Source organism: Pipistrellus kuhlii, unplaced genomic scaffold (genome assembly GCF_014108245.1).
Source record: "Pipistrellus kuhlii isolate mPipKuh1 unplaced genomic scaffold, mPipKuh1.p scaffold_m20_p_24, whole genome shotgun sequence".
In the NCBI taxonomy this organism is placed as follows: Eukaryota; Metazoa; Chordata; class Mammalia; order Chiroptera; family Vespertilionidae; genus Pipistrellus; species Pipistrellus kuhlii.
The window spans coordinates 5,245,886-5,268,535 of NW_023425523.1; the positions used below are offsets into that span (position 1 = coordinate 5,245,886).

A 22,650-nucleotide genomic window follows, 5' to 3' on the forward strand; every position below is an offset into this window, starting at 1 on the left:
CCCCCCCCTAGATAGCCCAGCCTTTGAATATTGCACCTTGGAATGTCACACCGCCTCTGGCAATTAGTCCTGTGTTGCCATACCAAAGACCCCCCTACATGGGCAGCCCTGCCCCCCTTTGTCTCTGCTGTATAAATACAGCCATTTCAGAGAATAAAACTGAGGCTTGATCAGAACCTTGTCTTGCCTCCATTCTTTCGCGTTCCTTGTTTGATTCATTCTCTTAGGTGGTTCCTGCGTGCCCCCATTGTTGTCCCGCGGGTCGGGACAAAATATAATGCTTAAAATATTTTTCCGGGTTTTACTGAGTTACACTATTAGGAGTTATAAAATAAGTCAAGGTTTTAAAAAACACCCTTCATCTCCGTTTTATACGTTTGGCTTTGTAGGGAGTCACCTGCAGAGCGTTCTGCAGGTGAAAAATCTCCAAAAGTCCTTGCCGGAAAGCCCGCCCACAGGGCCTGGCCCCGCCCCCTCGGCGGGCCAATCAGCGGCGCGCCCGGACAGGACGCACAGCTGCGGGCCGAGCAGGTCGAGGAGGGCGCGCGGAGGCTCGGCGTCCACTGAAGCAGCTCGGCGGTTCGCGCAGGCGCTGGACTCCTCCTCCCGCCGTCCGGGCGGTAACTCGTCTTCCCGGAGCGGCCGCCGGCGACCCCAGGCGTGAGTGTCGCCGCCCGCGCGGCGGCCGGGCGGGCGGGCCTGCGGGCGGGGCCCGGCGGGGCCCCGGGCGGCGGGGAGGCCGAGGCGGCTGCCTCAGCGCGGGTGCTGCGCGTTGCTGCGGGCTCCCGGGTTCAAAGAGCGGCCTGGGGAAGCGGGGCGAGCGGGTGCGAAGCCGACCCGGATGGACGTTGAGTTTTGTTGCTTTGGGTTATCTCAGAAAACTTGAATAAATACCACTTCCCGACGAGCCGGGCTTTGGTGGATTTTGAAAAACTCCAAATCTGATTTGAATGTGAGAAGTTAGAGGCAAGTGTAGGAGCAGGTGGTGAAACAATGAGCCAGGTTTTCTGTGAGACGGAGGTGGTGGTGCTGTGGACCTCGGACTCGAACTCGCTGCATCATCGCCATCGCCTTCACCTGGGCGCCCGCTGGCCTCGCCCGGCTCAGCCCAGGGAGCCGGCCCGGGAGACTGCGCGTGCGCACGCGCCCGGAACTCCAAACACCTGGTCCTGCTCCGTTAATACGGAATTTGACTCTTCACATTAGCTTTGTCTTTCTCATTAAACGTGTACATTCATTGAGATCGGATACTTCTTTTTCTTTAATGAAAACTTTATTTTGGCCAAGTTTTTAAAACTTACCTTCACTGTGGAGAGTATTACGGATGCCTCCCATGGCCCCCTCCACCTGGTTCCCGGCCCCCTACTGCACTGTGGTCTGTGATCTTGGGCAATGCGTACTTCCATGCCTCTGCCTCTATTCAGTTGGTTTATGTTGTTCATTAAGATTCCACATATAAGTGAGATCATGCGATGTTTCCTTCTGTGACTGGCTTATTTCGCTTTAGCATCCCACTCTCCAGGGCCCTCCATGCTGTCTCAAAGGGTAAGACATCCTCCTTTTTTTACAGCTCAGAGTGTTCCATGGTGTAGCTGTACCACAGCTTTTCTCTCCACTCATCTGCTGATGGGCACTTGGGCTGTTTCCAGATCTTAGCTATGGTAAATAGTGCTGCTATGAACATGGTGCATACCTTCTTTCTCATTGGTGTTTCTGGATCCTTAGGAGATAGTCCCAGAAGTGGGATCACTGGGTCATAGGGCAGTTCCAGTTTTAAATTTTTGAGGATGCTCCATACTGATTTCCATAATGGCTGCATCAGTCTGCATTTCAGTCAGCAGTGTACTAGGGCTCCCTTTTCTCCACATCCTCGCCTGCACTTTTGATTTGTTGATGGAAGTCATTCTGGCAGGTGTGAGCTGATACCTCACTGTAGTTTTAATTTGCATCTCTCGGATGATGAGTGACATGGGGCGTTTTGTCATGTCGCTTGGAGAAGTGTCTGTTCAGGTCCTTTGCCCATCTTTAATTGGATTGTTTGTCTTCCTTTTGTTGAGTTTATCTATTTCCACTGAGTAGCTGGCAGTCTCTTTGGAGATCTCAAGTCTAGTTCCTCAGGTCCCAAGCCACTCAGAAAATTCCAGCTGTGTAGACATGCGGACCCAGCAGTGTCCTCCCCACCCTCTCTGGATAGCCCCTCAAGGCCACTGGCATCGTGCCCCTGGAGGGGCAGTTTACGGAGGCCAGCCTGGATTCCATCGTTTAGTAGCTGGGTCGGCTTGGGCACCTTACTTGGCTCCTAATCTTTAAAATGAAGATAACAGTATGACCTCCAAGAGTTTTTGTGAGGATTGAATGAATGTAAGCAGTGTTTGGCCCACCGAGGACTAGCTGCTGCTATAATATATTATAATGAGGGTGGACAGTGATAAAAAATAGGAACTGGTGTAGGGAGACTATTCACTAATAATTAGTAGAATGACAGGTGCCACCATTAAGCTAAACCAATGCATGATGGTTAGTAACTTGTCCTCAACATGTCTCAAAGCGGGGTCTGTGGGCAAGCACCTCTGCCGCCACTGGGAGCTTTTGGGAACGCAGACTCCCAGGCCACCGCAGACGTAACCAGAATCTGTTTGTGACACGGTACCCAGCAGGTGTAGATGCAGCTTTGCTGGAGTCAGTGTGAAACCAATGGTAAGTTCCAGCCTTAAATCACCGACCAGCTGACTCCACTAATGGGTCTTTCATCCTTTCTGCTTTGCCAATCCTAGCTCTGGTCATTATTGAAAAGGGAACATGGCTGTCAATAGTGTGACTTTGTGGGGCTTGTGGTCACAACTCAGGGGCTTGCCAGCCTCCTGAGTCCCCTCCCCGAATGTTAGGCCCACGATGGGGCTGTTTTTCCGAGTCGCCAGCCTCCTTCCACACGGACACTCCGGGCTTTCTACGCGGCTGTTTTACCGCCCTCTGATCCACAGAATGATGTGAACTCTGTCAGCTGTCCTTTTTCCATTTCTTGAAAACCTTTGTCAATGTATTGAAACTTGTTTTGTGGCCTGACATGGTCTATCCTGCAAAATGTCGTATGTATGTGCATTTGGCAAGAATGTGTATTTTGCTGCTTTTGGGTGATATGTGCCCAAAATGACAATGAGGTTCATCTGATCTAATGTGCCACCTAAAGTGTCCTTGTCGGTTTTTTCCGAGGTGACCTATGCATTGATGGCAACAGATTGTAAAGTCCCCTTCTGTTACTGCATTACTGTTGATCTCTCCCTTTATAGCTGCAGTATTTGCTGTGTATATTTAGATGCTCCTGTGTTGGGTGTGTAGATGTTTATAAGAGTTTTATACTCTTGTTAGCTTCATTTTTTAAAATCAGTATGAAACACCCTTCCTCATCTCTTGTTGTGTCTAGTTTGTCTGATATAAGTATTGCTATTTTAGGTTTTGATTTTGTTTCCATTTGCATGAAATATCTTTTCTTTTTAATATGTTTTTATTAATCAGAGAGGAAGGGAAAGGGAGAAGGAGAAACATCAATGACGAGAATCATTGATCAGCTGCCTCCTGCACACCCCCTATTGGGGATTCAGGCTGAAACCTGGAAATTGACCTGCCTCCTGGTTCACAGATCCACACTCAAACTCGGAGCCACACGGGCTGGGCCAGGGGGTCTGCAACCTTTAAGACATAAAGAGCCACTTGGACCCGTTTCCGAAGGAAAAAAAAACCTGGGAGCCGCAAAACCATTGCGACATTTAAAACAAATATGACATTGCATGTATTGTTTCTTACCTTAATGCTATATACCGGATCGTGCAGTTAGCTGTCAATCTGAAGAAAAAGAGGACTTTTTCATTTAACGATGTAAAATATATTTTTGCAAATTAATAGCTAATTAAAATATTTAATTTACCTGGTTAATGGGATTTTTGCTTCTGAACCTCAGTGCACAGTGTCAGCACATCAGGGCTGTAAGACTCATTTTCACACAGGCTTGCAAGTTGTCGGAGCCGCGGTAAAGCTTCAAAAGAGCCACATGCGGCTCTAGAGCCGTAGGTTGGCAACACCTGGCGCTGGGCTGAAATATCTTTTTTATCCCTTTACTTTCTATCTCTTTGATCTAAAGTGGGTCTGTTTTAGGCAGCATATGTAGGGGTCTTATTTTATTCATTCAGTCACCCTATGTCCATTTACATTTAATCCATTTACATTTATTCTTGATAGGTATGTAGTTATTGTCTGCATTTTATGAATTGTGTTTGTGGTTCTCTTTTTCCCCCTCTTAATTCTGTTGCTCTGTTCTCTTATATGTTAATGACTTTGTGTAGTGTCATGTTTGGTTTGCTTTATCATTTGTTGTATAGTAGTATCTTGTAGATTTTGGTTTGTGGTTACCATGTGCTTTATATATACACCAAGCTATGTTTATAAGCAGTCTGTTTAAAACAATTTAAAAAATTTATTGATTTGAGAGAGAAAGAGAAACATCATGCTTGATGTTTGTTTGTTGCTGTTATGGGCACAATATTTCAAGTACCCCTTCCCCCCTGCGTACATAGCTGTTACAATATTATTTTTGTAATAGGGGTACTTGAAATATTGTGCCCATAACAGCAACATTCCCACCAGCAGTGCAGGAGGGTTCCTTTTTCTCCGCATCCTCTCCAGCACTTGTCATTTGTTGACTTGTTGATGATAGCCATTCTGACAGGTGTGAGATGGTACCTCATTGTCATTTTGATCTGTGTCTCTCAATTGATTAGTGACTTTGAGCATGTTTTCATATGTCTCTTAATCTCTGTATGTCCTCTTTTGAAAGTGTCTATTTAGGTCCTTTACCCGTTTTTTGATTGGATTGTTTTTCTTCTTTTTGTTAAGTTGTATGAGTTCCCTGTAAATTTTGGAGATTAAACCCTTATCTGAGATAACATAAGCAAATATGTTCTCCCATGCAGTGAGTTTTCTTGTTTTGTTGATGGTTTCTTTTGCTGTGCAGAAGCTTTTTATTTTGATATAGTCCCATTTGTTTATCTTCTCCTTAATTTCCATTGCTGTAGGAGCTGTATTGATAAAGATATTGCTACAACATATGTCTGATATTTTGCTGCCTGTGGTTTCCTCAAAGATTTTTATGGTTTCCTGGCTTACATTTAAGTCCTTTATTCATTTTGGGTTTATTTTTATGTATGGTGTAAGTTGGTGGTCAAGTTTCATTTTTTTGCATGTATCTGTCCAATTTTCCCAACACTATTTATTGAAGAGATGTCTTGACTCCATTGTATGTTCATGCCTCCTTTGCCAAATATTAATTGAGAATACTGGCTTTGGTCAATTTCTGGGTTCTCCGTTCTGTTCCATTGGTCTATGTCCTTGGACGTGCCAGTACCATGCAGTTTTGAGGACAGTGGCTTTGTAATACAGCTTGATGTCTGGTATTGAGACCCCTCCTACTTAGCTCTTCTTTCTCAGGATTGCTGCAGCTATTCGGGTTTTTTTGTTTTTTGGGTTTTTTTTCCATATGAATTTTTGGAGAGTTTGTTCTATTATAAGTCTGTGAAATATGCCGTTGGTATTTTAAAGGGGATTGCATTGAATCTATAGATTGCTTTGGGTAGTATGGACATTTTAATAATGTTGATTCTACCAATCCATGAACACAGTATATTCCTCCATTTGTTTATATCTACCTCTATCTTTTTTCATTATAGCCATTATTTCTTAAAATGGGCTTTCAATTCCTTGATCTCTCTCTTCTTTTGGTTTGCTTGACATTGTCCCCAGAGCTTCCTAAAACTTTGTGTTTGTTTGTTTTTAATGTTCCAGTTGGTGTTTTCTCAGCCTTGTCTTTCAGATTACTATTTGATCTTCTGCCACATCTGCTCTTTTGTTGATTCCTCTAATGTAGTCTTCATTTCAGTTACTGTGTTTTACATTTCTTACTGGTTCTTTTTTACTGTTTCTCTCTGTGTGTTGAGGTTCTCACGGAGTTCATCTGTTCTCCTAGGCTCATTGAGCATCCTTATAACCAGTATGTTGAGCTCTGTGTCTGGTGGATTGTTCGTCTCATTTTGTTCAGTTCTTTTTCTGGCATTTTGTCCTATTCTTTCACTTGGGACATGTTTCTGTTTCCTCCTTTTGGCTGAATCCGTGTGTGTTTGCATGTGCTAGGTAGGTCTGCGGCGTCTCCCTGCCCTGGCGGGTGGCCTTGTGTCTTAGGTGTTCTCTGGGCCCACTGGTGCGGTCTCCTGGTCACCGGGGCCTGGTGCTCCCGAAGTGGCCTTTGCGTGGCTTGTGCGTGCTCGCCTGCTTTAGTTGAATTGAGTCTTGGTTGCTGTACATCAGTGGGTGTGATTGACCCTCAAGCTGAGTCAGCTGTGAGGGCTGCCATGACTACAGGGAGAAGTCGTTTGTAGAGCTGGCTGGATGCTAGCCGGGTGTGGGTTCTGCAGGCTCTGGGGAGGGGCTCTGGTGCAGGCCAAGGTCAGCCTCCAGCCTGGCCCCCTGTGGGAGCTCCAGTGTGACCTGGGCTTGGCTGCCGCTTGTGGGGGCCTGGAGGTGCTGCGGGAGGCTGTGCTGCAGGCTGAGCCCTGGGCCTTTGGTTGGCACCACTGTCTGCTGAGGCCGTCTGCCCGTGTGCCGTGCTTGTGGCCACTGAGTTCAAGTTACGTCCAGGCCAGCCCAGCTGAGCTGTGCCAGGCGTGGGGACACCTGATGGGAGTTACAATGCAAGGTGAGACTGGTTGCCGCTTGCGCTGAGTTTGGGGCCGTTCGGCAAGAGGTAGTTGGGCACAGAGAACAGTCAGTGATATTGCAGTAACCGTGTGTGGTGCCAGGTGGGTGCTGGCAATACCAGGTGAACCTGTGTAAAGTGCATAGTGGTCTGACCACTGCGCTATACCCCTGAAACTAATCTAACACCGAGGGGGAAAGGAGGGGAGGCCAGCCATTGCTTGCTTGGCGTTTGTGGACCTTTGAGAGATTTCAGGGAAGTCCACAGTGAGCCGAGCCGAGCCAGCCACCTGTGTGACGGGCTGGGCAGGAGTTGAGGGGGAGATCTCGGGAGTCACCAGGTGGGGCAGGTAGCCCGGTGAGCGCGCACTGTGCCCGCAGGCTGAGGACGGGGAGGGCTCAGCGGAGCAGTGGCCACACCTGCCAGCGCTTGGTCCCCCTCTCCCCCCAGCCCGCCCCCTGCAGCCAGTCGATTCAGTCTCTCCCCACGTGTTGCTGGGCTTCTTCCAGGTCTCTCCCCCGCCCCGCACTGGAAGCCAGGGCCAGTGAGTCTGAGCAGGGGAGTGTGTGCATGGCCCCTCAAGAGAAGTTTCTAGGCCTCCAGCAGCCCTGTCCACCTCAGACGCAGTCCCGCTGGTTTTTACAACCCGATGTTATGGGGGCTTCCCTTCCCAGCATGGTGCCGGCCTGGGGAGCCAGGTGTGGGCTGGGACTCCTCCTCCTCAGGGGCCCCGCTTCTTAGTGACCGACCAGGGTGTGGGAGCCCGCCCCCTGCTGGTTTCGATGTGCACCTTTTATCTTTAGTGATAGGCCCTCTCACCATCGTCTGCACCTGGCTCCCAGAAGGCTGCTCCATCATTTAGCTGCGAATTGGATGTGCTTGTGGGAGGAGGCAAGGGCAGTGTTTACTTACTCTGCCGTTCTGATGCGAGTCTGAATCTTAATTTTGAACCTTTATTTCCCATTTGTCAAAAAAAATTGGGGTGGATGGGACAATTTAGTTAAAATACCTGTGTGTTTTGTTCTTAAGCACTTTTACTGAGAAATGACTCACATACTATATAATTCATCCATTTAAAGTTTACAATTCAGTGGTTTTGAGAATTGTCATAGAGATATTTATCAGCTTTGTATAATTTTTTTAAAATTTTTAAAAATATATTTTATTGATTTTGTACAGAGAGAAAGGGAGAGAGATAGCAAGTTAGAAACATCGATGAGAGAGAGTCATCGATCAGCTGCCTCTTGCACACCCCCTACTGGGGATGTGCCCACAACCAAGGTACATGCTCTTGACCGGAATCAAACCCGGGACCCTTCAGTCCCCAAGCCGACGCTCTATCCACTGAGCCAAACCGGTCTCGGCCAGCTTTGTATAATTTTTACAAAAAAAAATCCGTGTACCACATAACTGCCACCCTTTGCCCCTTACTGCATCCCAGTCCTCAGTACCAGCCTTTGTGTCTGCAGATATGCCTGCTCCAGATATTTTGTGTCAGAGGAATCATATAACATATGGTTTAGGGTGACTGGCTTCTTTCACATGTTCAGCCACATCACAGCATGTATCAGTACTTTATTTTGTGGCCTAATGATACTTCTTGTCTAGATATCCGCCTCGGCAGCCTGGGCCCGGGCCTCACAGAGTCTGAGCCGCACTAATTGTCCGTTCACTGGTCCTTGGACGATTGGTTGTTTCATGACCAATGTGGCTATAAATATTTGCTTACAAGTTTTTGTGTGGACACACATTTTCATTTCTTCCGGGTGCATACCTAGGAATGGAATTACAGAATCATATGGGAAATCCCTATTTTTGTCTCAGAGAAAGAGTGTGTGTGTGTGTGTGTGTGTGTGTGTGTGTGTGAACTAGAGGCTCGGTGCATGAAATCTTGCATTGGTGGGGTCCAGCCGGCCTGCCTGATGGATCGGGCTGGGGAGGGGTCATTTGGGGGTAAGTCCGAATGGGGGAGGGGCTGTGGGCGGTTGGACATTTTGCATATTAGCCTTTTATTATATAGGACATCATTTTACTGTTTTATTTTAGTTCAGAAAGAAAGCATTATCTTGGCACTAGAAGGAAGTAGACAGTTATAATTTATTCTAAAAATAACTATTACACTTATTAAAACGTGTGTTTAGCCTCCCTGCAGGATGCTGTGTTCGCTGCTCCTTTGTGAATGCCTGTGGCTGGTAGCTGGCTTTGCTCATGATGACGACTGGATCGACCCCACGGACATGCTCAACTACGATGCCGCCTCCGGGACAATGAGGAAGTCGCAGGTGCGTGGCAGGCCCATTGGCTCGGGGGGCATAGGCTGCCGGCGTGGGTTTACTCAGAGCTGGGAGGCCGTGGCCGTGACTGGCAGTCACACAGGCGCCCCATGACAGCAGCCTGGGATGTCTCACCCCACCTGCGTGATTCTGTTTGGAATGACTGTAAAGCCCATCAGGTGGCAAACTAATTAGATTTTCATTCTTGGCCGATATATGAATTTGAGACTCCTACTTTTTTGGTGGATTTCCAACTGTATTAGTTGGAAAATATAACAAGAAAAGTTATAAAATGGAGAAGTTAAAATTTTAATCTCCACTTACAGACTTTTTTACAAGTGAACTGTAAGGAAACAAATCTTTCTCTGTCTGCCGCAGGTGAGAAAGGAGCTCAGCGCTGGCTCGTCCGACGCCGATGAATTGTCGGGATGTTACAGCAGACTGGATTCTGTCCTTCAGAAGGTTAGATTTTTCCATTCATGGATTTTATATGTCAGATTTCTCTGTTTTCTGTGCTCGCTGGCATGGTTTTTGTTTCTATGCACTGTGCAATTTATGTATACAGCTGATGCCTGAACGGGAGGGTGCGGGGTCCGGGGGCACTAACCCCCCTACACAGTTGAAAATCCTTGTATAACATAACTATTAATATCTACTGTTGATCAGAGGCTTTACTGATAACATAAGCAGTTGATTAACACATACTGTGTGAGATATATTATACTGTATCCTTACAGTAAAGTAAGCTAGAGAAAATACATTTAGAGTACAGAATTCCTTTGTTGGAAAAAAAAAAAAAAAATCTACATAAGCCCTGAGCAGTTCAAACCATGTTATCCAAGGATCAGCTGTGTATTGTTTTTGTTGTTGTTGTCGTTGTTGTTTTTGCTTACTCTAGCCTTGGTTTTTTAAGCAGTTACTCTGGTCTTTCTGTTAAATAATGCTTTTATCTTCCTGTAATGACATATATCTCATTATATTATGATCATTTCTTTACCAGACTAAGAATTTCTTGGGACAAAGAATGTGTCTCACTCATTCTGGTTCGCTGCCACCTGTCACAGTGCTAGAGCAGAGTAGACTCACGGCAAATGTAGCAGATGGAGAAACGGGCTGCTCCCAGCTCAGAGGCGCAGGGCTCCTCCGGCAGACAGGGCGCGTGGAGTGGGTGTGTGGTAGCCGGTGCTTCGTTCCCTCCTGTTGGTGGCTGAGGCAGTGCTCGGAGAGGAGAGGAGTCAGGGTGGTCCCGGGGTTTGGGTGTAGTTGTGCTGTGGGAACCACCGCTGTGGTGAGGCCGGCTGAGCCGGGGCCAGCGTGTTCCCCATTTGTTGTCTACTTGACCTTTGCAAAGAGAGAGCCACAGGCAGCAGGCAAGCTCTCCATTGTACTGCGAGCTATTTTTATTTTTAATAAAAATAGGCAGCGCCTGCCCGGCTGCTGTGGCTCCCTCGGTTGGGTGTCGTCCTGTGCGCTGAAAGGTTGCCGGTTCCATTCCCAGGCAGGGCACATGCGCAGACTGCGGGCGTGATGTCATGCAGGAGGCAGCTGATCAGTGTTCAATCACACATTGATGTTTCTCTCCCTGCCTGCCTCTCTCTCAAAATCAGTAAAACGTGAAAAACCAAGTAGTGCTTTCCCTGGGTTTTGATGGGGCCACTAGCTTAGAAACTTGACTCATCCATTAAACTTGATGCTAACTGTTGCTTTTTTTGGTGTGTGATTACAGATTGATGAATGTGAAAAGAAAAAGAGGAAAGACTGTGAAAGTCAAAACAATCCTGTTTTTAGGAGATACCTCAATAAGGTTTTAATTGAAGCCAGAAAGCTTGGACTTGTGAGTATTGGTGGTGTGGTGCTAATCAGTGTAGTGGGTGTCTTCGGTGTTTATTAATTTCCGTATATAAAGCAGTGAGGGGGCCACTGTGCCGGAGCAGACACTTCCTGTTCGTGCAGAGGTTGAGGGAGGCAGTGCAGGCCGCTCCTCTCCCCTCTTCCTTCTCCTTCACGGGGGTTTCCTCACTCAGCCCTGTGCGCTGCCCAACTATTTCATTCAGTTGGGGGTGGGGGCTGTTTTAAATTTGCTGTTTGAACTTGACCAAACAGTTGGAAGCTTAAACTCCTGGCTTGGTGAGGAAATTCCGCCTGGCTTTTGCTGGTTCTGCCCCTTCCACACTGCTCATCTTGATGATGAGGAAGCGGACATGCGTCTAAGGAGTTCCCCCGGAGCTGTTCCTGTGCAGGTGCCGCCGTGGCGGGGTGGATGCTGTGCACGCTGTTCGCAGGGACCTGCCTGCCCGCCCCCCGGAGCCGGGCTCCGTACGGGCTCCTGGGTGTGTGGGTGACGTCACAGGCTAACTGCTGCGGAGGGCAAGAAGCCGCTTATCTTAGTAAAATGTACATGGTGTGCATGGCTTTACACTTTGATATTTCACATGTATCACCTTAGGTTTTCCTGTGGCCTGTGAGACAGACGGGTGGGCCTTGTTACCCTTACGCTACATGTGAAATATTGTGAACTCACTATATATTTACTTCCAAATTGGCTTTTGTCTCGAAACGTTTCACTGGATAATATAATAAAGTTCTCTTTCCTGTTTGTTTCTTTTTTTGGCAAATTTAACGCAGCCTGATGAAAACGGAGGAGACATGCATTACGATGCCGAGATTATCCTTAAAAGACAGACCTTGAGAGAAATAGAGAAGTTTCTCAGTGGGGAAGAGTCGCTGCCAGGCGCCCTGGATGATGCTCTCAGTGATATTTTAATTAATTTTAAATTTCATGATTTTGAAAGATGGAGGTGGCGATTTGAAGATTCCTTTGGTGTGGATCCATACGATGTGTTTATGGTAGGCTGCGTGAGGGGGGCACGGTTCACAGGTTTTGAAAAATACTGTTCAGACTTCACCATAATTGTGAGGAGAACCTGCACTGAGTCACTCGAACTTTCAGCAAAATGGTACAAATGACTGCACATTTTAAAAATATATTTTTATTGATTTTAGAGAGGGAGGGAGAGAGAGAGAAACATCAATGATGAGATTGAGTCATTGATTGGCTGTCTCCTGCATGCACCCTACTGGGGATTGAGCCTGCAACCCCCATGTGTCCTAACCAGGAATCGAACCCGGGACCCTACCCACTGAGCCAAACCAGTGAGGGCGATTTTGCACATTTGAGTCCAGTTTTTGTTGATGCTGTGGTTTGGAGGGGAGGACGGCTCGGCAGTGACCCCACTGTCTCTTCTTTGTTTGAGGTGCTTCTGTGTCTGCTCTGCATCGTGATGCTGGTAGCTACCGAGCTCTGGACGTATGTTCGTTGGTACACCCAGTTGAAGCGTGTTTTGCTCATCAGTTTCCTCATCAGTATGGGATGGAATTGGATGTATTTATACAAGGTATTAATTAGGTGGAAGTTTTAAAATTTAAAAGTGATATTTCTTGATAAAAGAAGAGATAACCCATGTACTGTAGTTAGTATGTAACTTTGCCTCAATGAGCCTGGGAGGCAGTGGTTGGGATGGGGCTGGGGTGCAGTTGGCAGGTGCTTGGCTGTGCCAGGTGTTTGGGTAATGGGGGCAAACGTTCCACTCTAATTTTAATAATCCAGCTCCTGACAGGTGGTCTGAACAGCTAAATGGGAATAGAGCGAGGTAGACACGTTTAAAAAAATCTTATTTTAGTGATTTGGGATATGTTTTATTCTTTGCTAGAAATGATATCAAAGTACTAGTTTTTAAAAGTTGGGTTGTTTCCTGAATGCAAACATAGTATGTTTAAGGTAGAGAATTTAAAGAAGTGCAGAGAAGTTTAACTTTGACACACACCTGTCTCTACACCTGGGGATCGTCATTACCAGGATTTTTCTAAGTTTTAAGTCTTTCAAACTTGAAATCATGCTGAACCCTAACCTGACTCTAATCCTAAGGGAAATGGGGACCATGCTGTGCTATGTATAGGAATTTAAAGACGTGCCGTTCCTGTCACAATGGCCTAATCGTTACAGGACAATTTCCGATCTGTCTAGCAGGGGAGTCAAACAGCCTGATATTGTTAATGAATTCATCGGATTAGACCATTGTGACTCTCTAAAGCCTTTTGCTGTAAGTTCCACAGCTTCTAGAACTTGTAATTCTTTAAACTTAAAGGAAGGAAGGCTGTTTGGTGAACATGTGCACCTCACTGACCTCCGTGGGGCTGTAATTCATAAAGGATGGTTACCGCGTACAGGCCAAAGCACACCCCGTCTGACCGGCACTGGGCAGCAGCATGAACATAAGCAGCGATATTTTGGGGTGTGGTGGGAGCCATATTTGAACTAATTTTTTAAAGTGAGTGACAAGGCTCTCCTTCCTCATCTTAAGTACTTCCGTAAGAAGCAGTGCTCCCAGTTCTTAATCGGCTCGAAGCACGGACACTGGCCGTGAGTGAAAGAGCCTCTTTAGAAACAAGAGGAGCACCTTTTGTGTTAAAATCTTCTGAACAACTGGTGTCTGGTCTGCGGGTTGGGTGTGGGCGTCGTCATTGCTGGCAGCGCTCACCGCCCCGGTGCTGGGCAGGTGTCTTTCGCGCAGCATCAGGCCGAAGTCGCCAAGATGGAGCCGTTCAACGACGTGTGTGCTGAGAAGATGGACTGGTCTGGGAGCCTCTGGGGTAAGTGCTGCTGGTCCCGGGGCCTTATTTTGAGTAGAATTTTTGAGAATGAGAAAACATATTAGAAATTACAGAGGAATGATAGAGTAGCAGAAGGAGGCTTTCCAGGGCTGACTCTTTAGCAGAAGAACCAGCAGGAAGACCGAGGTTTCCAAGGTGAATCCAGAAGAGGCAGTCCTGTTAATTATAAATTACTTTTTGATCCTTTGTTATGACTTTATTTTTAAAAATATATGTTTATTGATTTCAGAGAGAAAGGGAAAGGGGGAGAGAGAGAGAAACATCAGTAATGAGAGTCATTGCTTGGCTGCCTCCTGCACACTCCCTACTGGGGATTAAGCCCATAACCTGGGCATGTGCCCTTGACTGGAATTGAACCTGGGACCCTTCAGTCCACAGGCTGATGCTCTGTCCACTGAGCCAGACCGGCTAGGACATGACTTTATTTTTTAATTTGTTGTGGTGACATTGGTTAATAAAACTTTATAGGTTTCAAGTGTACAGTTCTGTGATGCATCATCTAAAGATTGCACTGTGTGTTTACCACCTGAAGTCAAATCTTCCGTCACCATATTTCTGACCCCTTGCACTCTTCACTACCCCCTAGTAAAGGGCCTTTATTATGGCAGTAGCTGATCATTTTCAAGCATAGATGGTAAGGAGAAGTAAATTGTCTTAAAATTGATAGCTTGAAACAGCAAGAATACTTAGAATTAACCCAAGTTTCTGACTTTTGTGTCTAATGTATATAAATCGATGATGTATCTTGGGATGTCATTTTTCTGCTTATCAGTATGATTACATAGACATATAAAAATGCAACTCTATGCATCGTCCACAATTTATCAAATGGCATCTTGAATTATTTATTTAGAATGTGCTAAATTATAAAAACAAAACAAAACACATTTACTACCGTGTTTCCCCGAAAATAAGACATCCTCCGAAAATAAGACCTAGCGCAACTTTGGGAGAAAAAATTAATATAAGATACTGTCTTATTTTGGGGGAAACAGGGTATATTTGTAGATAAAACTTAATTCTCACAATTCAGGTTTTCTGCTGGTCCTTGGTCTATAGGCTGGGCAAAAACAGTTGTAGTACAACGTAATAAAATAATCCTATGCAATAATATGCTAATTGACTGGATGGCAGAACAACCTTCCAGAATGACCTTCTGAAACAACAGTGGGTGGGCCCGAGGCAGCTGGGGCTGTGGGGGCCGAGCCCATTGCATGAATTTTGTGCATCGGGCCTCTAGTGAATAAATAATGATATAAGAACAAACTGCTTCGATTACTCAAAACTGTAAACCTACTTTTGCCCTTTCTTATATATCATGCGTTTTAATTATGTACTCTATGCTTTTACTCTATTTCCCTTATTTCATTCTTATGATTGGAAGAGGAAGAAAGAGGAGGGGCGAGATAAATGGGGATTTTTTTTAGAGTTATTGAACAAACAGGTGTATATATTTTTTCTTAAATAACAAGGAAATATTAAAAAATATTTGCCAGGGTTTTGATTTATAAAGTCAAGCTAATAAGCAGCATTTAAAAATATTCCTGTTAAAAAACAGAGTCTTATGTTTCCGACAGTGAGCTCTGTGTCCATGTGCCGTTACGGGGCAGGACCAGACGCTGTGCAGTCGCTGACAATCCGGCCTGTCTCCCTCCTTCCACCGAGGACACCGGGCCCCTGCCCCTCACAGGGTCCCACCCGCTCTGGGTCCTCAGCATCAGTTCATTAAAGAAGTGAATCTCTCACATAAATGAATACCCTCTTAGACTTCATCTCCTCACATTGACTTACGAATCTTATACTGTAGCTTTACTATTTTTTTTTTTAACTAGGGGAAGTTAGGTTTTTTTGTTCAGATATTTAATAAACATTTTCAGTAATGCTGACTGCCTGTAGTTATGTGTATCTAGCAGTGGGAATGGTTTAATGTTCAAAGATACTTTATACATAAATGCAAGTCCCTGACGACTGATCCAGAACAGAACCTGAGCAGATTCTATACTCAGGGCCCAAAATTAATGTTTCTTAAGACATTCTGGGAACTAACCCAGCCCAGCCTGCTTCGTGGACAAGCAGTCCGTACTGTGAGCCTGACTAAAAGAGCGGGGAGCACTAGAGAGAACTGACTTTTAGGCTGAGGTTATGGAGGGCGCACAGGCAGCTGGAAGCGGGAGCACGGGGGCCTGTGTGCCCTCTGCGGTGGAGGCATGACTTCACCGTCCAGGGGCTCGGCCCGGACAGGGACCTCCATACAGTCTCACTCAGTTCCCAGTTTTCAAATAGTCCCCTTTTAGAAATCTTTGTAACATAATCTGTTACCTGCATAGGATTATAGGATTTGAATGGATCTTTAAAAGAAACATTTTGGACATACAATGAAACACTTTGTAAATTGGCATCACAGGGAGTCTGTTTTGTAACACTGTAAAATCGATTGGTGGTGGCGGGGTAAAACCAAAATACTGTCTTATTCAGGAAGAGGAGCAGCTCTCTTCAAATGACTCCGTGTTTTGTCCGTTTCTCCAAATAGAATGGTTCAGAAGCACGTGGACCTATAAGGATGACCCGTGCCAGAAATACTACGAGCTCTTACTCGTCAACCCTGTTTTGTTGGTACCACCAACAAAGGTATGGGATATGTCTGTGAAAATTACATGTACAAAGTAAGTTCAAACACCCTTGCATATGTTAAACATTGCAGGTGTTTTTAATTTTTATTGATTTGAGAGAGGGAGCACAAGAGAAACATTGATTTGTTTTACTTATTTATGCACTCATTGGTTGATGCTTGTGTGTGTCCTAACTGGACACACGATCGAACCTGCAGCCTTTGTGTATCTAGGGTGACGCTTTAACCAGGTGAGCTACCTGGCCAGGGCAAAAATTGTTAGGTTTTTTTTTTTTTTTTTTAGTCTTTTGCTAATAACCTTTGTTCTAGAAAGAATATACTTCCATTGCAGTGATTTTTCACATTTTTCAAGGCATATGATAGCATTTTATTTTATTTTAAAAATATATCTTTATTGATTTCAGAAAGAAAGGGAGAGAGAAAGAGAGAAACATCAATGATGAGAGAGAATTACTGACCGGCTGCCTCCTGCACGTCTCCTACTGGGGATCAAGCCCACAAGCCAGGCCTGTGCCCTTGACCAGAATCGAACCTGGGACCCTTCAGTCTGCAGGCTGATGCTCTGTCCACTGAGCCAAACCAGCCAGGGCCTATGACAGCATTTTAACTTGTGTCACGTGGGTCTCTGCCCCGGGCGTTGGGCGCATTCTGTGTGCCTGTCGTGGGAGGGGAAATGAAGCTGCTTTTACATTTCTAGGCCCTGGCAGTGACGCTCACCAACTTCGTGGTGGAGCCGCTCAAGTACGTCGGGAAGGGGATGGGCGAGTTCATCAGAGCGCTCATGAAGGAGATCCCGGGGGTCCTGCACATCCCCGTGCTCATCGTCATGGCACTGGCAGCCGTGGTCAGTACAGAGCCTTACGGCCAAAGGCGTTGGGGGAATCCGGCCAGGTCACGCCTGCTGGCTGGAAAGGGGACTTCTGGGGGTACCGCTGTGTGCGTGCTTCCGCGTGTGGGCCTCTCAGCAGGATGGTGCTCAGCTTGGATTGTGGTGCCATGGCAGGGACTTAGAAAAGACCCTCCTTTCAGTTGGTTCTTTGCACCCGTGGTGTTACACACACAGTCAATTGTGTGTGTTTTTTATCCTCACCCGAGGATATTTTTCCATTGATTTTTAGAGAGAGTGGAAGGGAGGGAGAGTCAGAGAGAAACATCAATGTGAGAGAGAGACATGGTTGCCTCTTGCACAGGCCCGACCAGGCCCAGGGAACCTGCAACCAAGGTATGTGCCCTTCACCAGAATCGAACCCAGGACTCTTCAGTCCGAGAGCTGACACTCTTAACCACTGAGCTAAACTGGCTAGGGCCCAAATACAGGTTTTCATTGTTTTTTTTGTTTTGTTTTGTTTTTTCTTAGAAAAAGGGGGAAGAGAAACATTGATCAGTTGCCTTCCCTACATGCTTGCCTGGGAATCAAACCCAAGGCCCTTCAGTGCATGGGGCCACTTTAGAATGCCGCTCTGCGCACACACACGCCCAGGCGCCTTCAGCGAGGACGGCACTGAAGCCAGAGGCGCCAGTACACCCCACGGAGCGCTGGGAGGAGAGCCCGCCCGCGTCTCGGGCCTCCCCGCACTCCAGGGCCGGCGAACGGCTGCCTAGCGGGCCCACAGCCTGCCCCTCAGGGCCTGTGGGGCGGGAGCTAAGCCACATTTGTGTTGGGGGAAAAAACCTACTAAAGAATGTTTGCATGACCGTGCTCAGCTGAGCAGTCTCAGCATTTACCGTAGGCGATGGGTGAATGTAGCAGCAGCTGTGCAGTGATCAGTGTCTTCCCATGGAAATTCCTACGCAGCCAACTGCCGTTGTTATAATTCAATCAAACTCTAGCTGCTTGAGAAGTCTACTTAATACTGAGTGATTTCTCCATTTTTGTTGGCTCCTCTGGCCCCGTATTAAAGAAGAGCCTTGTAATGAAAAGAACAAACAGATCAATGAACATGGCTGTGTCTACAAATGCTGCAAGTTATGTAATCCTGTCCGCATTCGAAGGAACAGCCCCTCTAGTGTAAGTGAGCCTTCACGTCCTCAGAAACGCGCTGTCTCTTCCTTCCAGAGCTTCTGCTACGGTGCTGGACAGTCCATCTTTATGCTGCGACTCATCGGCGGTCCGGCCCGGGAGCCCGCCCCGGCTCTGCAGCCGGGTGACAAGCACCGGCAGCAGGAGCTTGGCTATGGAGCCCGTGGCGGAGCAGGTGATGCAGGTTTTGCTTCTCGGGGCCAGATCGGTGCCTCTGAGCAGGGCCCTCACGGAAGGCGGTGTGCGGGTGGAAGAGATGTTGGGAGAGAGCGAGCTGTGGACGGGAGCTTTCAGACTGGCCGCCAGAGCCCCGAAGTGCTCCGGGCGGCGGATATTCCAGACGCGGAGGCGCCGGAGCGGCCCGAGGCGCGCAGTGTAAGTCAGCGCGTTTCCTGTCCTCGCTCTAGGCCCGGCGCTGTGGCCGCGCTGCCCTCTGCTCTGTTCCAGCTGCATCCCACTGTGTCTTAGCCACTCTCCCCTCGCTGGTCAGTTAGTGCGTCTCCATAGAAGAGGTGAGATGGCTGTGAGTCTCTTCAGCAAGTTTGTTAGCACAGAGGGAGTTTCCTAGAGTTCCCGGGCCTGAGCATGGCCGACGCCTCCGCCTTGGGGGGAGAGGGAAGGCTCCCCGAGCGCCGGCGACCCACAGGAGCCGAGTCTTGGCTGGAAGAGGGGACGGGGATCAAGAACCTCGTCCTGCCGATTTGTCATTGGCTGGTGACTGCTTTTGACCTGCAGGATGATGAGGCCTTTTCCCCACCATTATTTAAAGGGACATTTCCTTTTGTGTGTGTGTGTTTATCCTAACCCAGGATATTTTTCCATTGATTTTTAGCGTGGAAGGGAGGGGGAGAGACAACCATCCATGTGAGAGAGACATGAATTGGTTGCCTCTTGCACATGCCCGACCAGGGCTGGGGGTTGAGCTCATAAACCAGGTATGGGCTCTTGACCGGAATCGATCCTGGGACCCTCCAGTCTGCAGGCTGATGCTCTGTCCACTGAGCCAAACCAGCGAAGGCGACATTTCCATTTTTGTTTGAGAGGAATTTGCATTGTCATTTACAAAGTTTAAGTTGCGAGTGTAAAGCTTTGGAAAATGGTAGGAACACAGGAGAGCTGAGGAATGTATAGATGTCCTCCCCACGCAGTTCCTTATAAGCAGGAATCTGCATGGAAACTGGAGGTGCTCCTCGGCTTTATAAGGCTTCCCTGTCACTCACCTTGAGAATCCTCCTGTGACTTCCCGTCACACCGCACGTGGAGTAGAAGCCCAAGTTGTCCCCGTGGCCCAGGGCCCCCTGCCCAGCCCACCTCTCCTGCTGCCGCCCAGCTCCCTCGCTGCACTCAGAGCCTCTGGGCCTGGTGCTCACCATCCGGAATCATCCCCCACAGCCTCTCCATTCCTTCACGCCTCTCCTCACTGAGCCCCTTTCAGCCCACTTCCAGGTGATGCTTTGCTAATGTGTTTGCTGCCGGTTCTCTCCCCAACCGAAACGGAAGTCCCGGTGAGGGAGGGTCCTCCTGGTCTGTCCCCGCAGTGCCCCCAGCATCAGGCACTGGTCTGTGCTCAGCACCTGCTTGTCAGGTGCTTCCTCTCACCAGGCACCAGGCCTGACGGCCCGTGTCCTCAGTGTCCCGCTCCCCCACGGGGTCCCTGAGGCTGAAGGTGTCATTGCAGCCCAGCATTAGGTTCAGATTTGCACAGAAACTCGTTAGACATGGTTACCAGCTTTTCTCATCGTTACGGAAACAGTTGGAACAAAATGTGCTTCTGTGCTTTCTAGGCCAGAGAGACTGAGGGAGCCCCGGGAGAGAGCGCGCCGGCACAGGGCAGCACCGAGAGCAGCCGGAGTCCTGAGCCCGGCCCTGGCCAGGGGGCGCCAGGGATGGCGGAAGGCCCTGCAGCGGGAAAGGCTCCCCTCAGGACTCAGGACACAGGCAGCCCTGAGGAGGGCGGCACGCCCCACCCAGCAAGCACGGCCACCGTGGGAGCAGGCGGGAGGGACCCGGCCGGCGGCCCATGAGGCCAGAGGAGCCCTGACTCGCACCACAGCTTGGAGGCCATCTTTCCGTCAAGAATCTTGTAATGTACACTCTTCACAGCTGTTCACTACAGGTTTCTGACATTTACTCCAAAAACGTGCCAACCTAAGCGTTAATATTTTTACTGACAGTCAGAATTAACAGACGTATTTCTGTTCATTTAACTTCTTTTATCTGTCTTATGTATTCTCTTTGATGTTAAGGTACATCCCATAGAGTTTTGAAGTATTAATTGTGGAACAAGGTCTCATAGGTGAGCCAGGATGGCAGGCAGTGCTGATGCCGAGTAATTAAGGAAGCCGATAGGAATGGGGGACATTGAACAGGAAGTGTTCTTGTTTACAGGCCTGTTCAGGGCCTGGGAACCAAAGCGTGTGCTGCCTGGTGAGTCCTGTGATACCTGCTTCAGTCTGGAGACTGATTTGTTCACTGCACGGCACCCCAGAGGGGTGGGCACTCACAAACCATTTTTAGAAAAATATATTTTATTGATTTTTTTACAGAGAGGAAAGGGAGGGATTGAGAGTTAGAAACATCCATGAGACAGAAACAATCAGCTGCCTCCTGCACACCCCCCACTGGGGATGTGCTCACAACGAAGGTACATGCCCTTGACCGGAATTGAACCCGGGACCCTTGAGTCTGTAGGCTGACGCTCTATCCACTGAGCCGAACAGGCTAGGGCTCACAAACCATTTTTAAGGAAAGTCCACTGGAGCCCAGTTCACTCTTCATGTCCTGCAGCATCTCCCAGGCCGTGGGCCTGCATCATCAGCACCCGTGTCTGCAGGCGGCGCCCCATCAGAGTGGCTTTGAGTCTCATGTTACATCTTAACTCACAGCTGCTGCTGGGGCTGCTGTCACCTCGGACAGGCTGGAGATCGCGGGGGACAGTGGGGGCAGCTTGTGCGGTAATCTCGGCTCAGGTAGGGAGTGGCGTCGGAGTGGCTCTGTTCTCCCCACGTGGTGAAGGGCGCTCAGAACGCCAGCAGCGCGGGCTGTTAGCTGTGACAGTATCTTACATCCCAGCAAACCATGTGGCCAGGGCGCACAGTCCTCATTTTTAGAGGCTGCACATGGAGGAGAATGCCGTGGGGAAAACGGAATGGGTGTTTTCCCTAACTACAGACAGGTGATACAGTCAACATTTTAAATTAGTTATTCTGATTTTTAAAACTATCCCTTACTTTAAACTGGGGGGGAGAGGGGAACTTATAAGTTTTGCTGGTTGGTAGCTAGAACATGTTTGCTGGTTGGAGCTAGCCAGAAAGCCAGTCTCACATACATTTAGGAGCCTTTGTTTATCACAGTAAAGGTGACGTTCAGCAGCTCCAAGAATGATGCCAGTCGGGAGTAGTCTTAAAGGTGCCCTCCAGGTGTGTGTTTCAGAAAAAAATTTATTCAAAGCATTTGCTTTCTGATGGCTTTGAACAATGTTTTCTTTTTTTCTTTTTTTAATATATTTTATTGATTTTTTACAGAGAGAAAGAGGGAGGGATAGAGAGAAACATCGATGACATCGATCAGCTGCCTCTTGCACATCCCCTGCTGGGGATGTGCCCACAACCAAGGTACATGCCCTTGACCGGAATCGAACCTGGGACCTTGCAGTCCGCAGGCCACGCTCTAGCCACTGAGCCAAACCAGTTTCCGTGAAAATGTTTATTTTTCAACTACAGCTTTCATTTAACATTGTTGTGTCAGTTTCAGGTGTACAGCATGATGCCCAGACAATCACACACTTTATGAAGTGGTCCCCCAATGTTTCTAGTGCCCACCTGGCACCGTACATGGTTATGGCCATATTATTGAGTGTTATTCCCTGTGCTGTCCGTCTGGTAAGCTTTTTACATGAAATCTAGTTTAATATTGCAAACATCATTAGTATTTCATCAGATGATTTTTTCCAAGAAACACACAAAGAATTGTGTACAAAGGTTTATAACACTAGGCATGTAGTGAACTAATGGCCAGGTGCCCGCGGTTTGACATAGATTTGGTGGTGGAACGAGACCTGTTGGCTAAGGGGACCTGCTCTGGGTGGAGCTGCCCTGAGCCCGGTGCATGCGGGGCAGCCAGACCAGACAGGGCGGAGCCGGGCCCTCTGCTCTCCTCGCTGCTGTACAATCCCACGCAACTCTGCCAGCAGCCTCCACGTAAGCTCCCCTTTGACTTTACCTGTCAGATGGCCATTTGGGATGAGATCTTCTGGGACCACCAGCAAGGCAGCCAGCCTGCCGTTGGTAGCAAGGCAGGGAAGACCCACGAGAGCAAG

The 22,650-nt window shown here is 47.8% G+C and overlaps 1 protein-coding gene across 5 annotated transcripts; it reads left to right on the top strand.

Moving 5' to 3' along the window:
• Window positions 1-535: 535 nt before the first annotated feature.
• On the top strand, window positions 536-20,539 carry CLCC1 (chloride channel CLIC like 1). Of its 5 annotated transcripts, none has more exons than XM_036452616.2 (11): window positions 536-660; window positions 8,881-9,021; window positions 9,391-9,474; window positions 10,739-10,846; window positions 11,638-11,859; window positions 12,267-12,407; window positions 13,569-13,662; window positions 16,214-16,311; window positions 17,010-17,156; window positions 18,369-18,707; window positions 20,117-20,539. In XM_036452616.2, the coding sequence occupies exons 2-11, from the start codon at window positions 8,893-8,895 to the stop codon at window positions 20,354-20,356; spliced, it is 1,602 nt and encodes a 533-aa protein (XP_036308509.1). In that variant the 5' UTR covers window positions 536-660; window positions 8,881-8,892; the 3' UTR covers window positions 20,357-20,539. The 5 variants fall into 5 exon arrangements, with proteins under 5 accessions (XP_036308509.1, XP_036308511.1, XP_045442904.1 ...); XM_036452618.2 differs by lacking the exon at window positions 536-660 and adding an exon at window positions 944-966; XM_036452617.2 differs by lacking the exon at window positions 536-660 and adding an exon at window positions 2,600-2,621.
• The last annotated feature ends 2,111 nt before the right edge of the window (window positions 20,540-22,650 follow it).

Coding starts and splice junctions, on each gene's coding strand:
- CLCC1 (XM_036452616.2), top strand. CDS start 8,893: ATGCTGTGTTCGCTGCTCCTTTGTGAATGCCTGTGGCTGGTAGCTGGC. Junction 10,847..11,637: donor AAGCCAGAAAGCTTGGACTT/GTGAGTATTGGT, acceptor AATTTAACGCAG/CCTGATGAAAACGGAGGAGA. Junction 16,312..17,009: donor TGTTGGTACCACCAACAAAG/GTATGGGATATG, acceptor TTACATTTCTAG/GCCCTGGCAGTGACGCTCAC.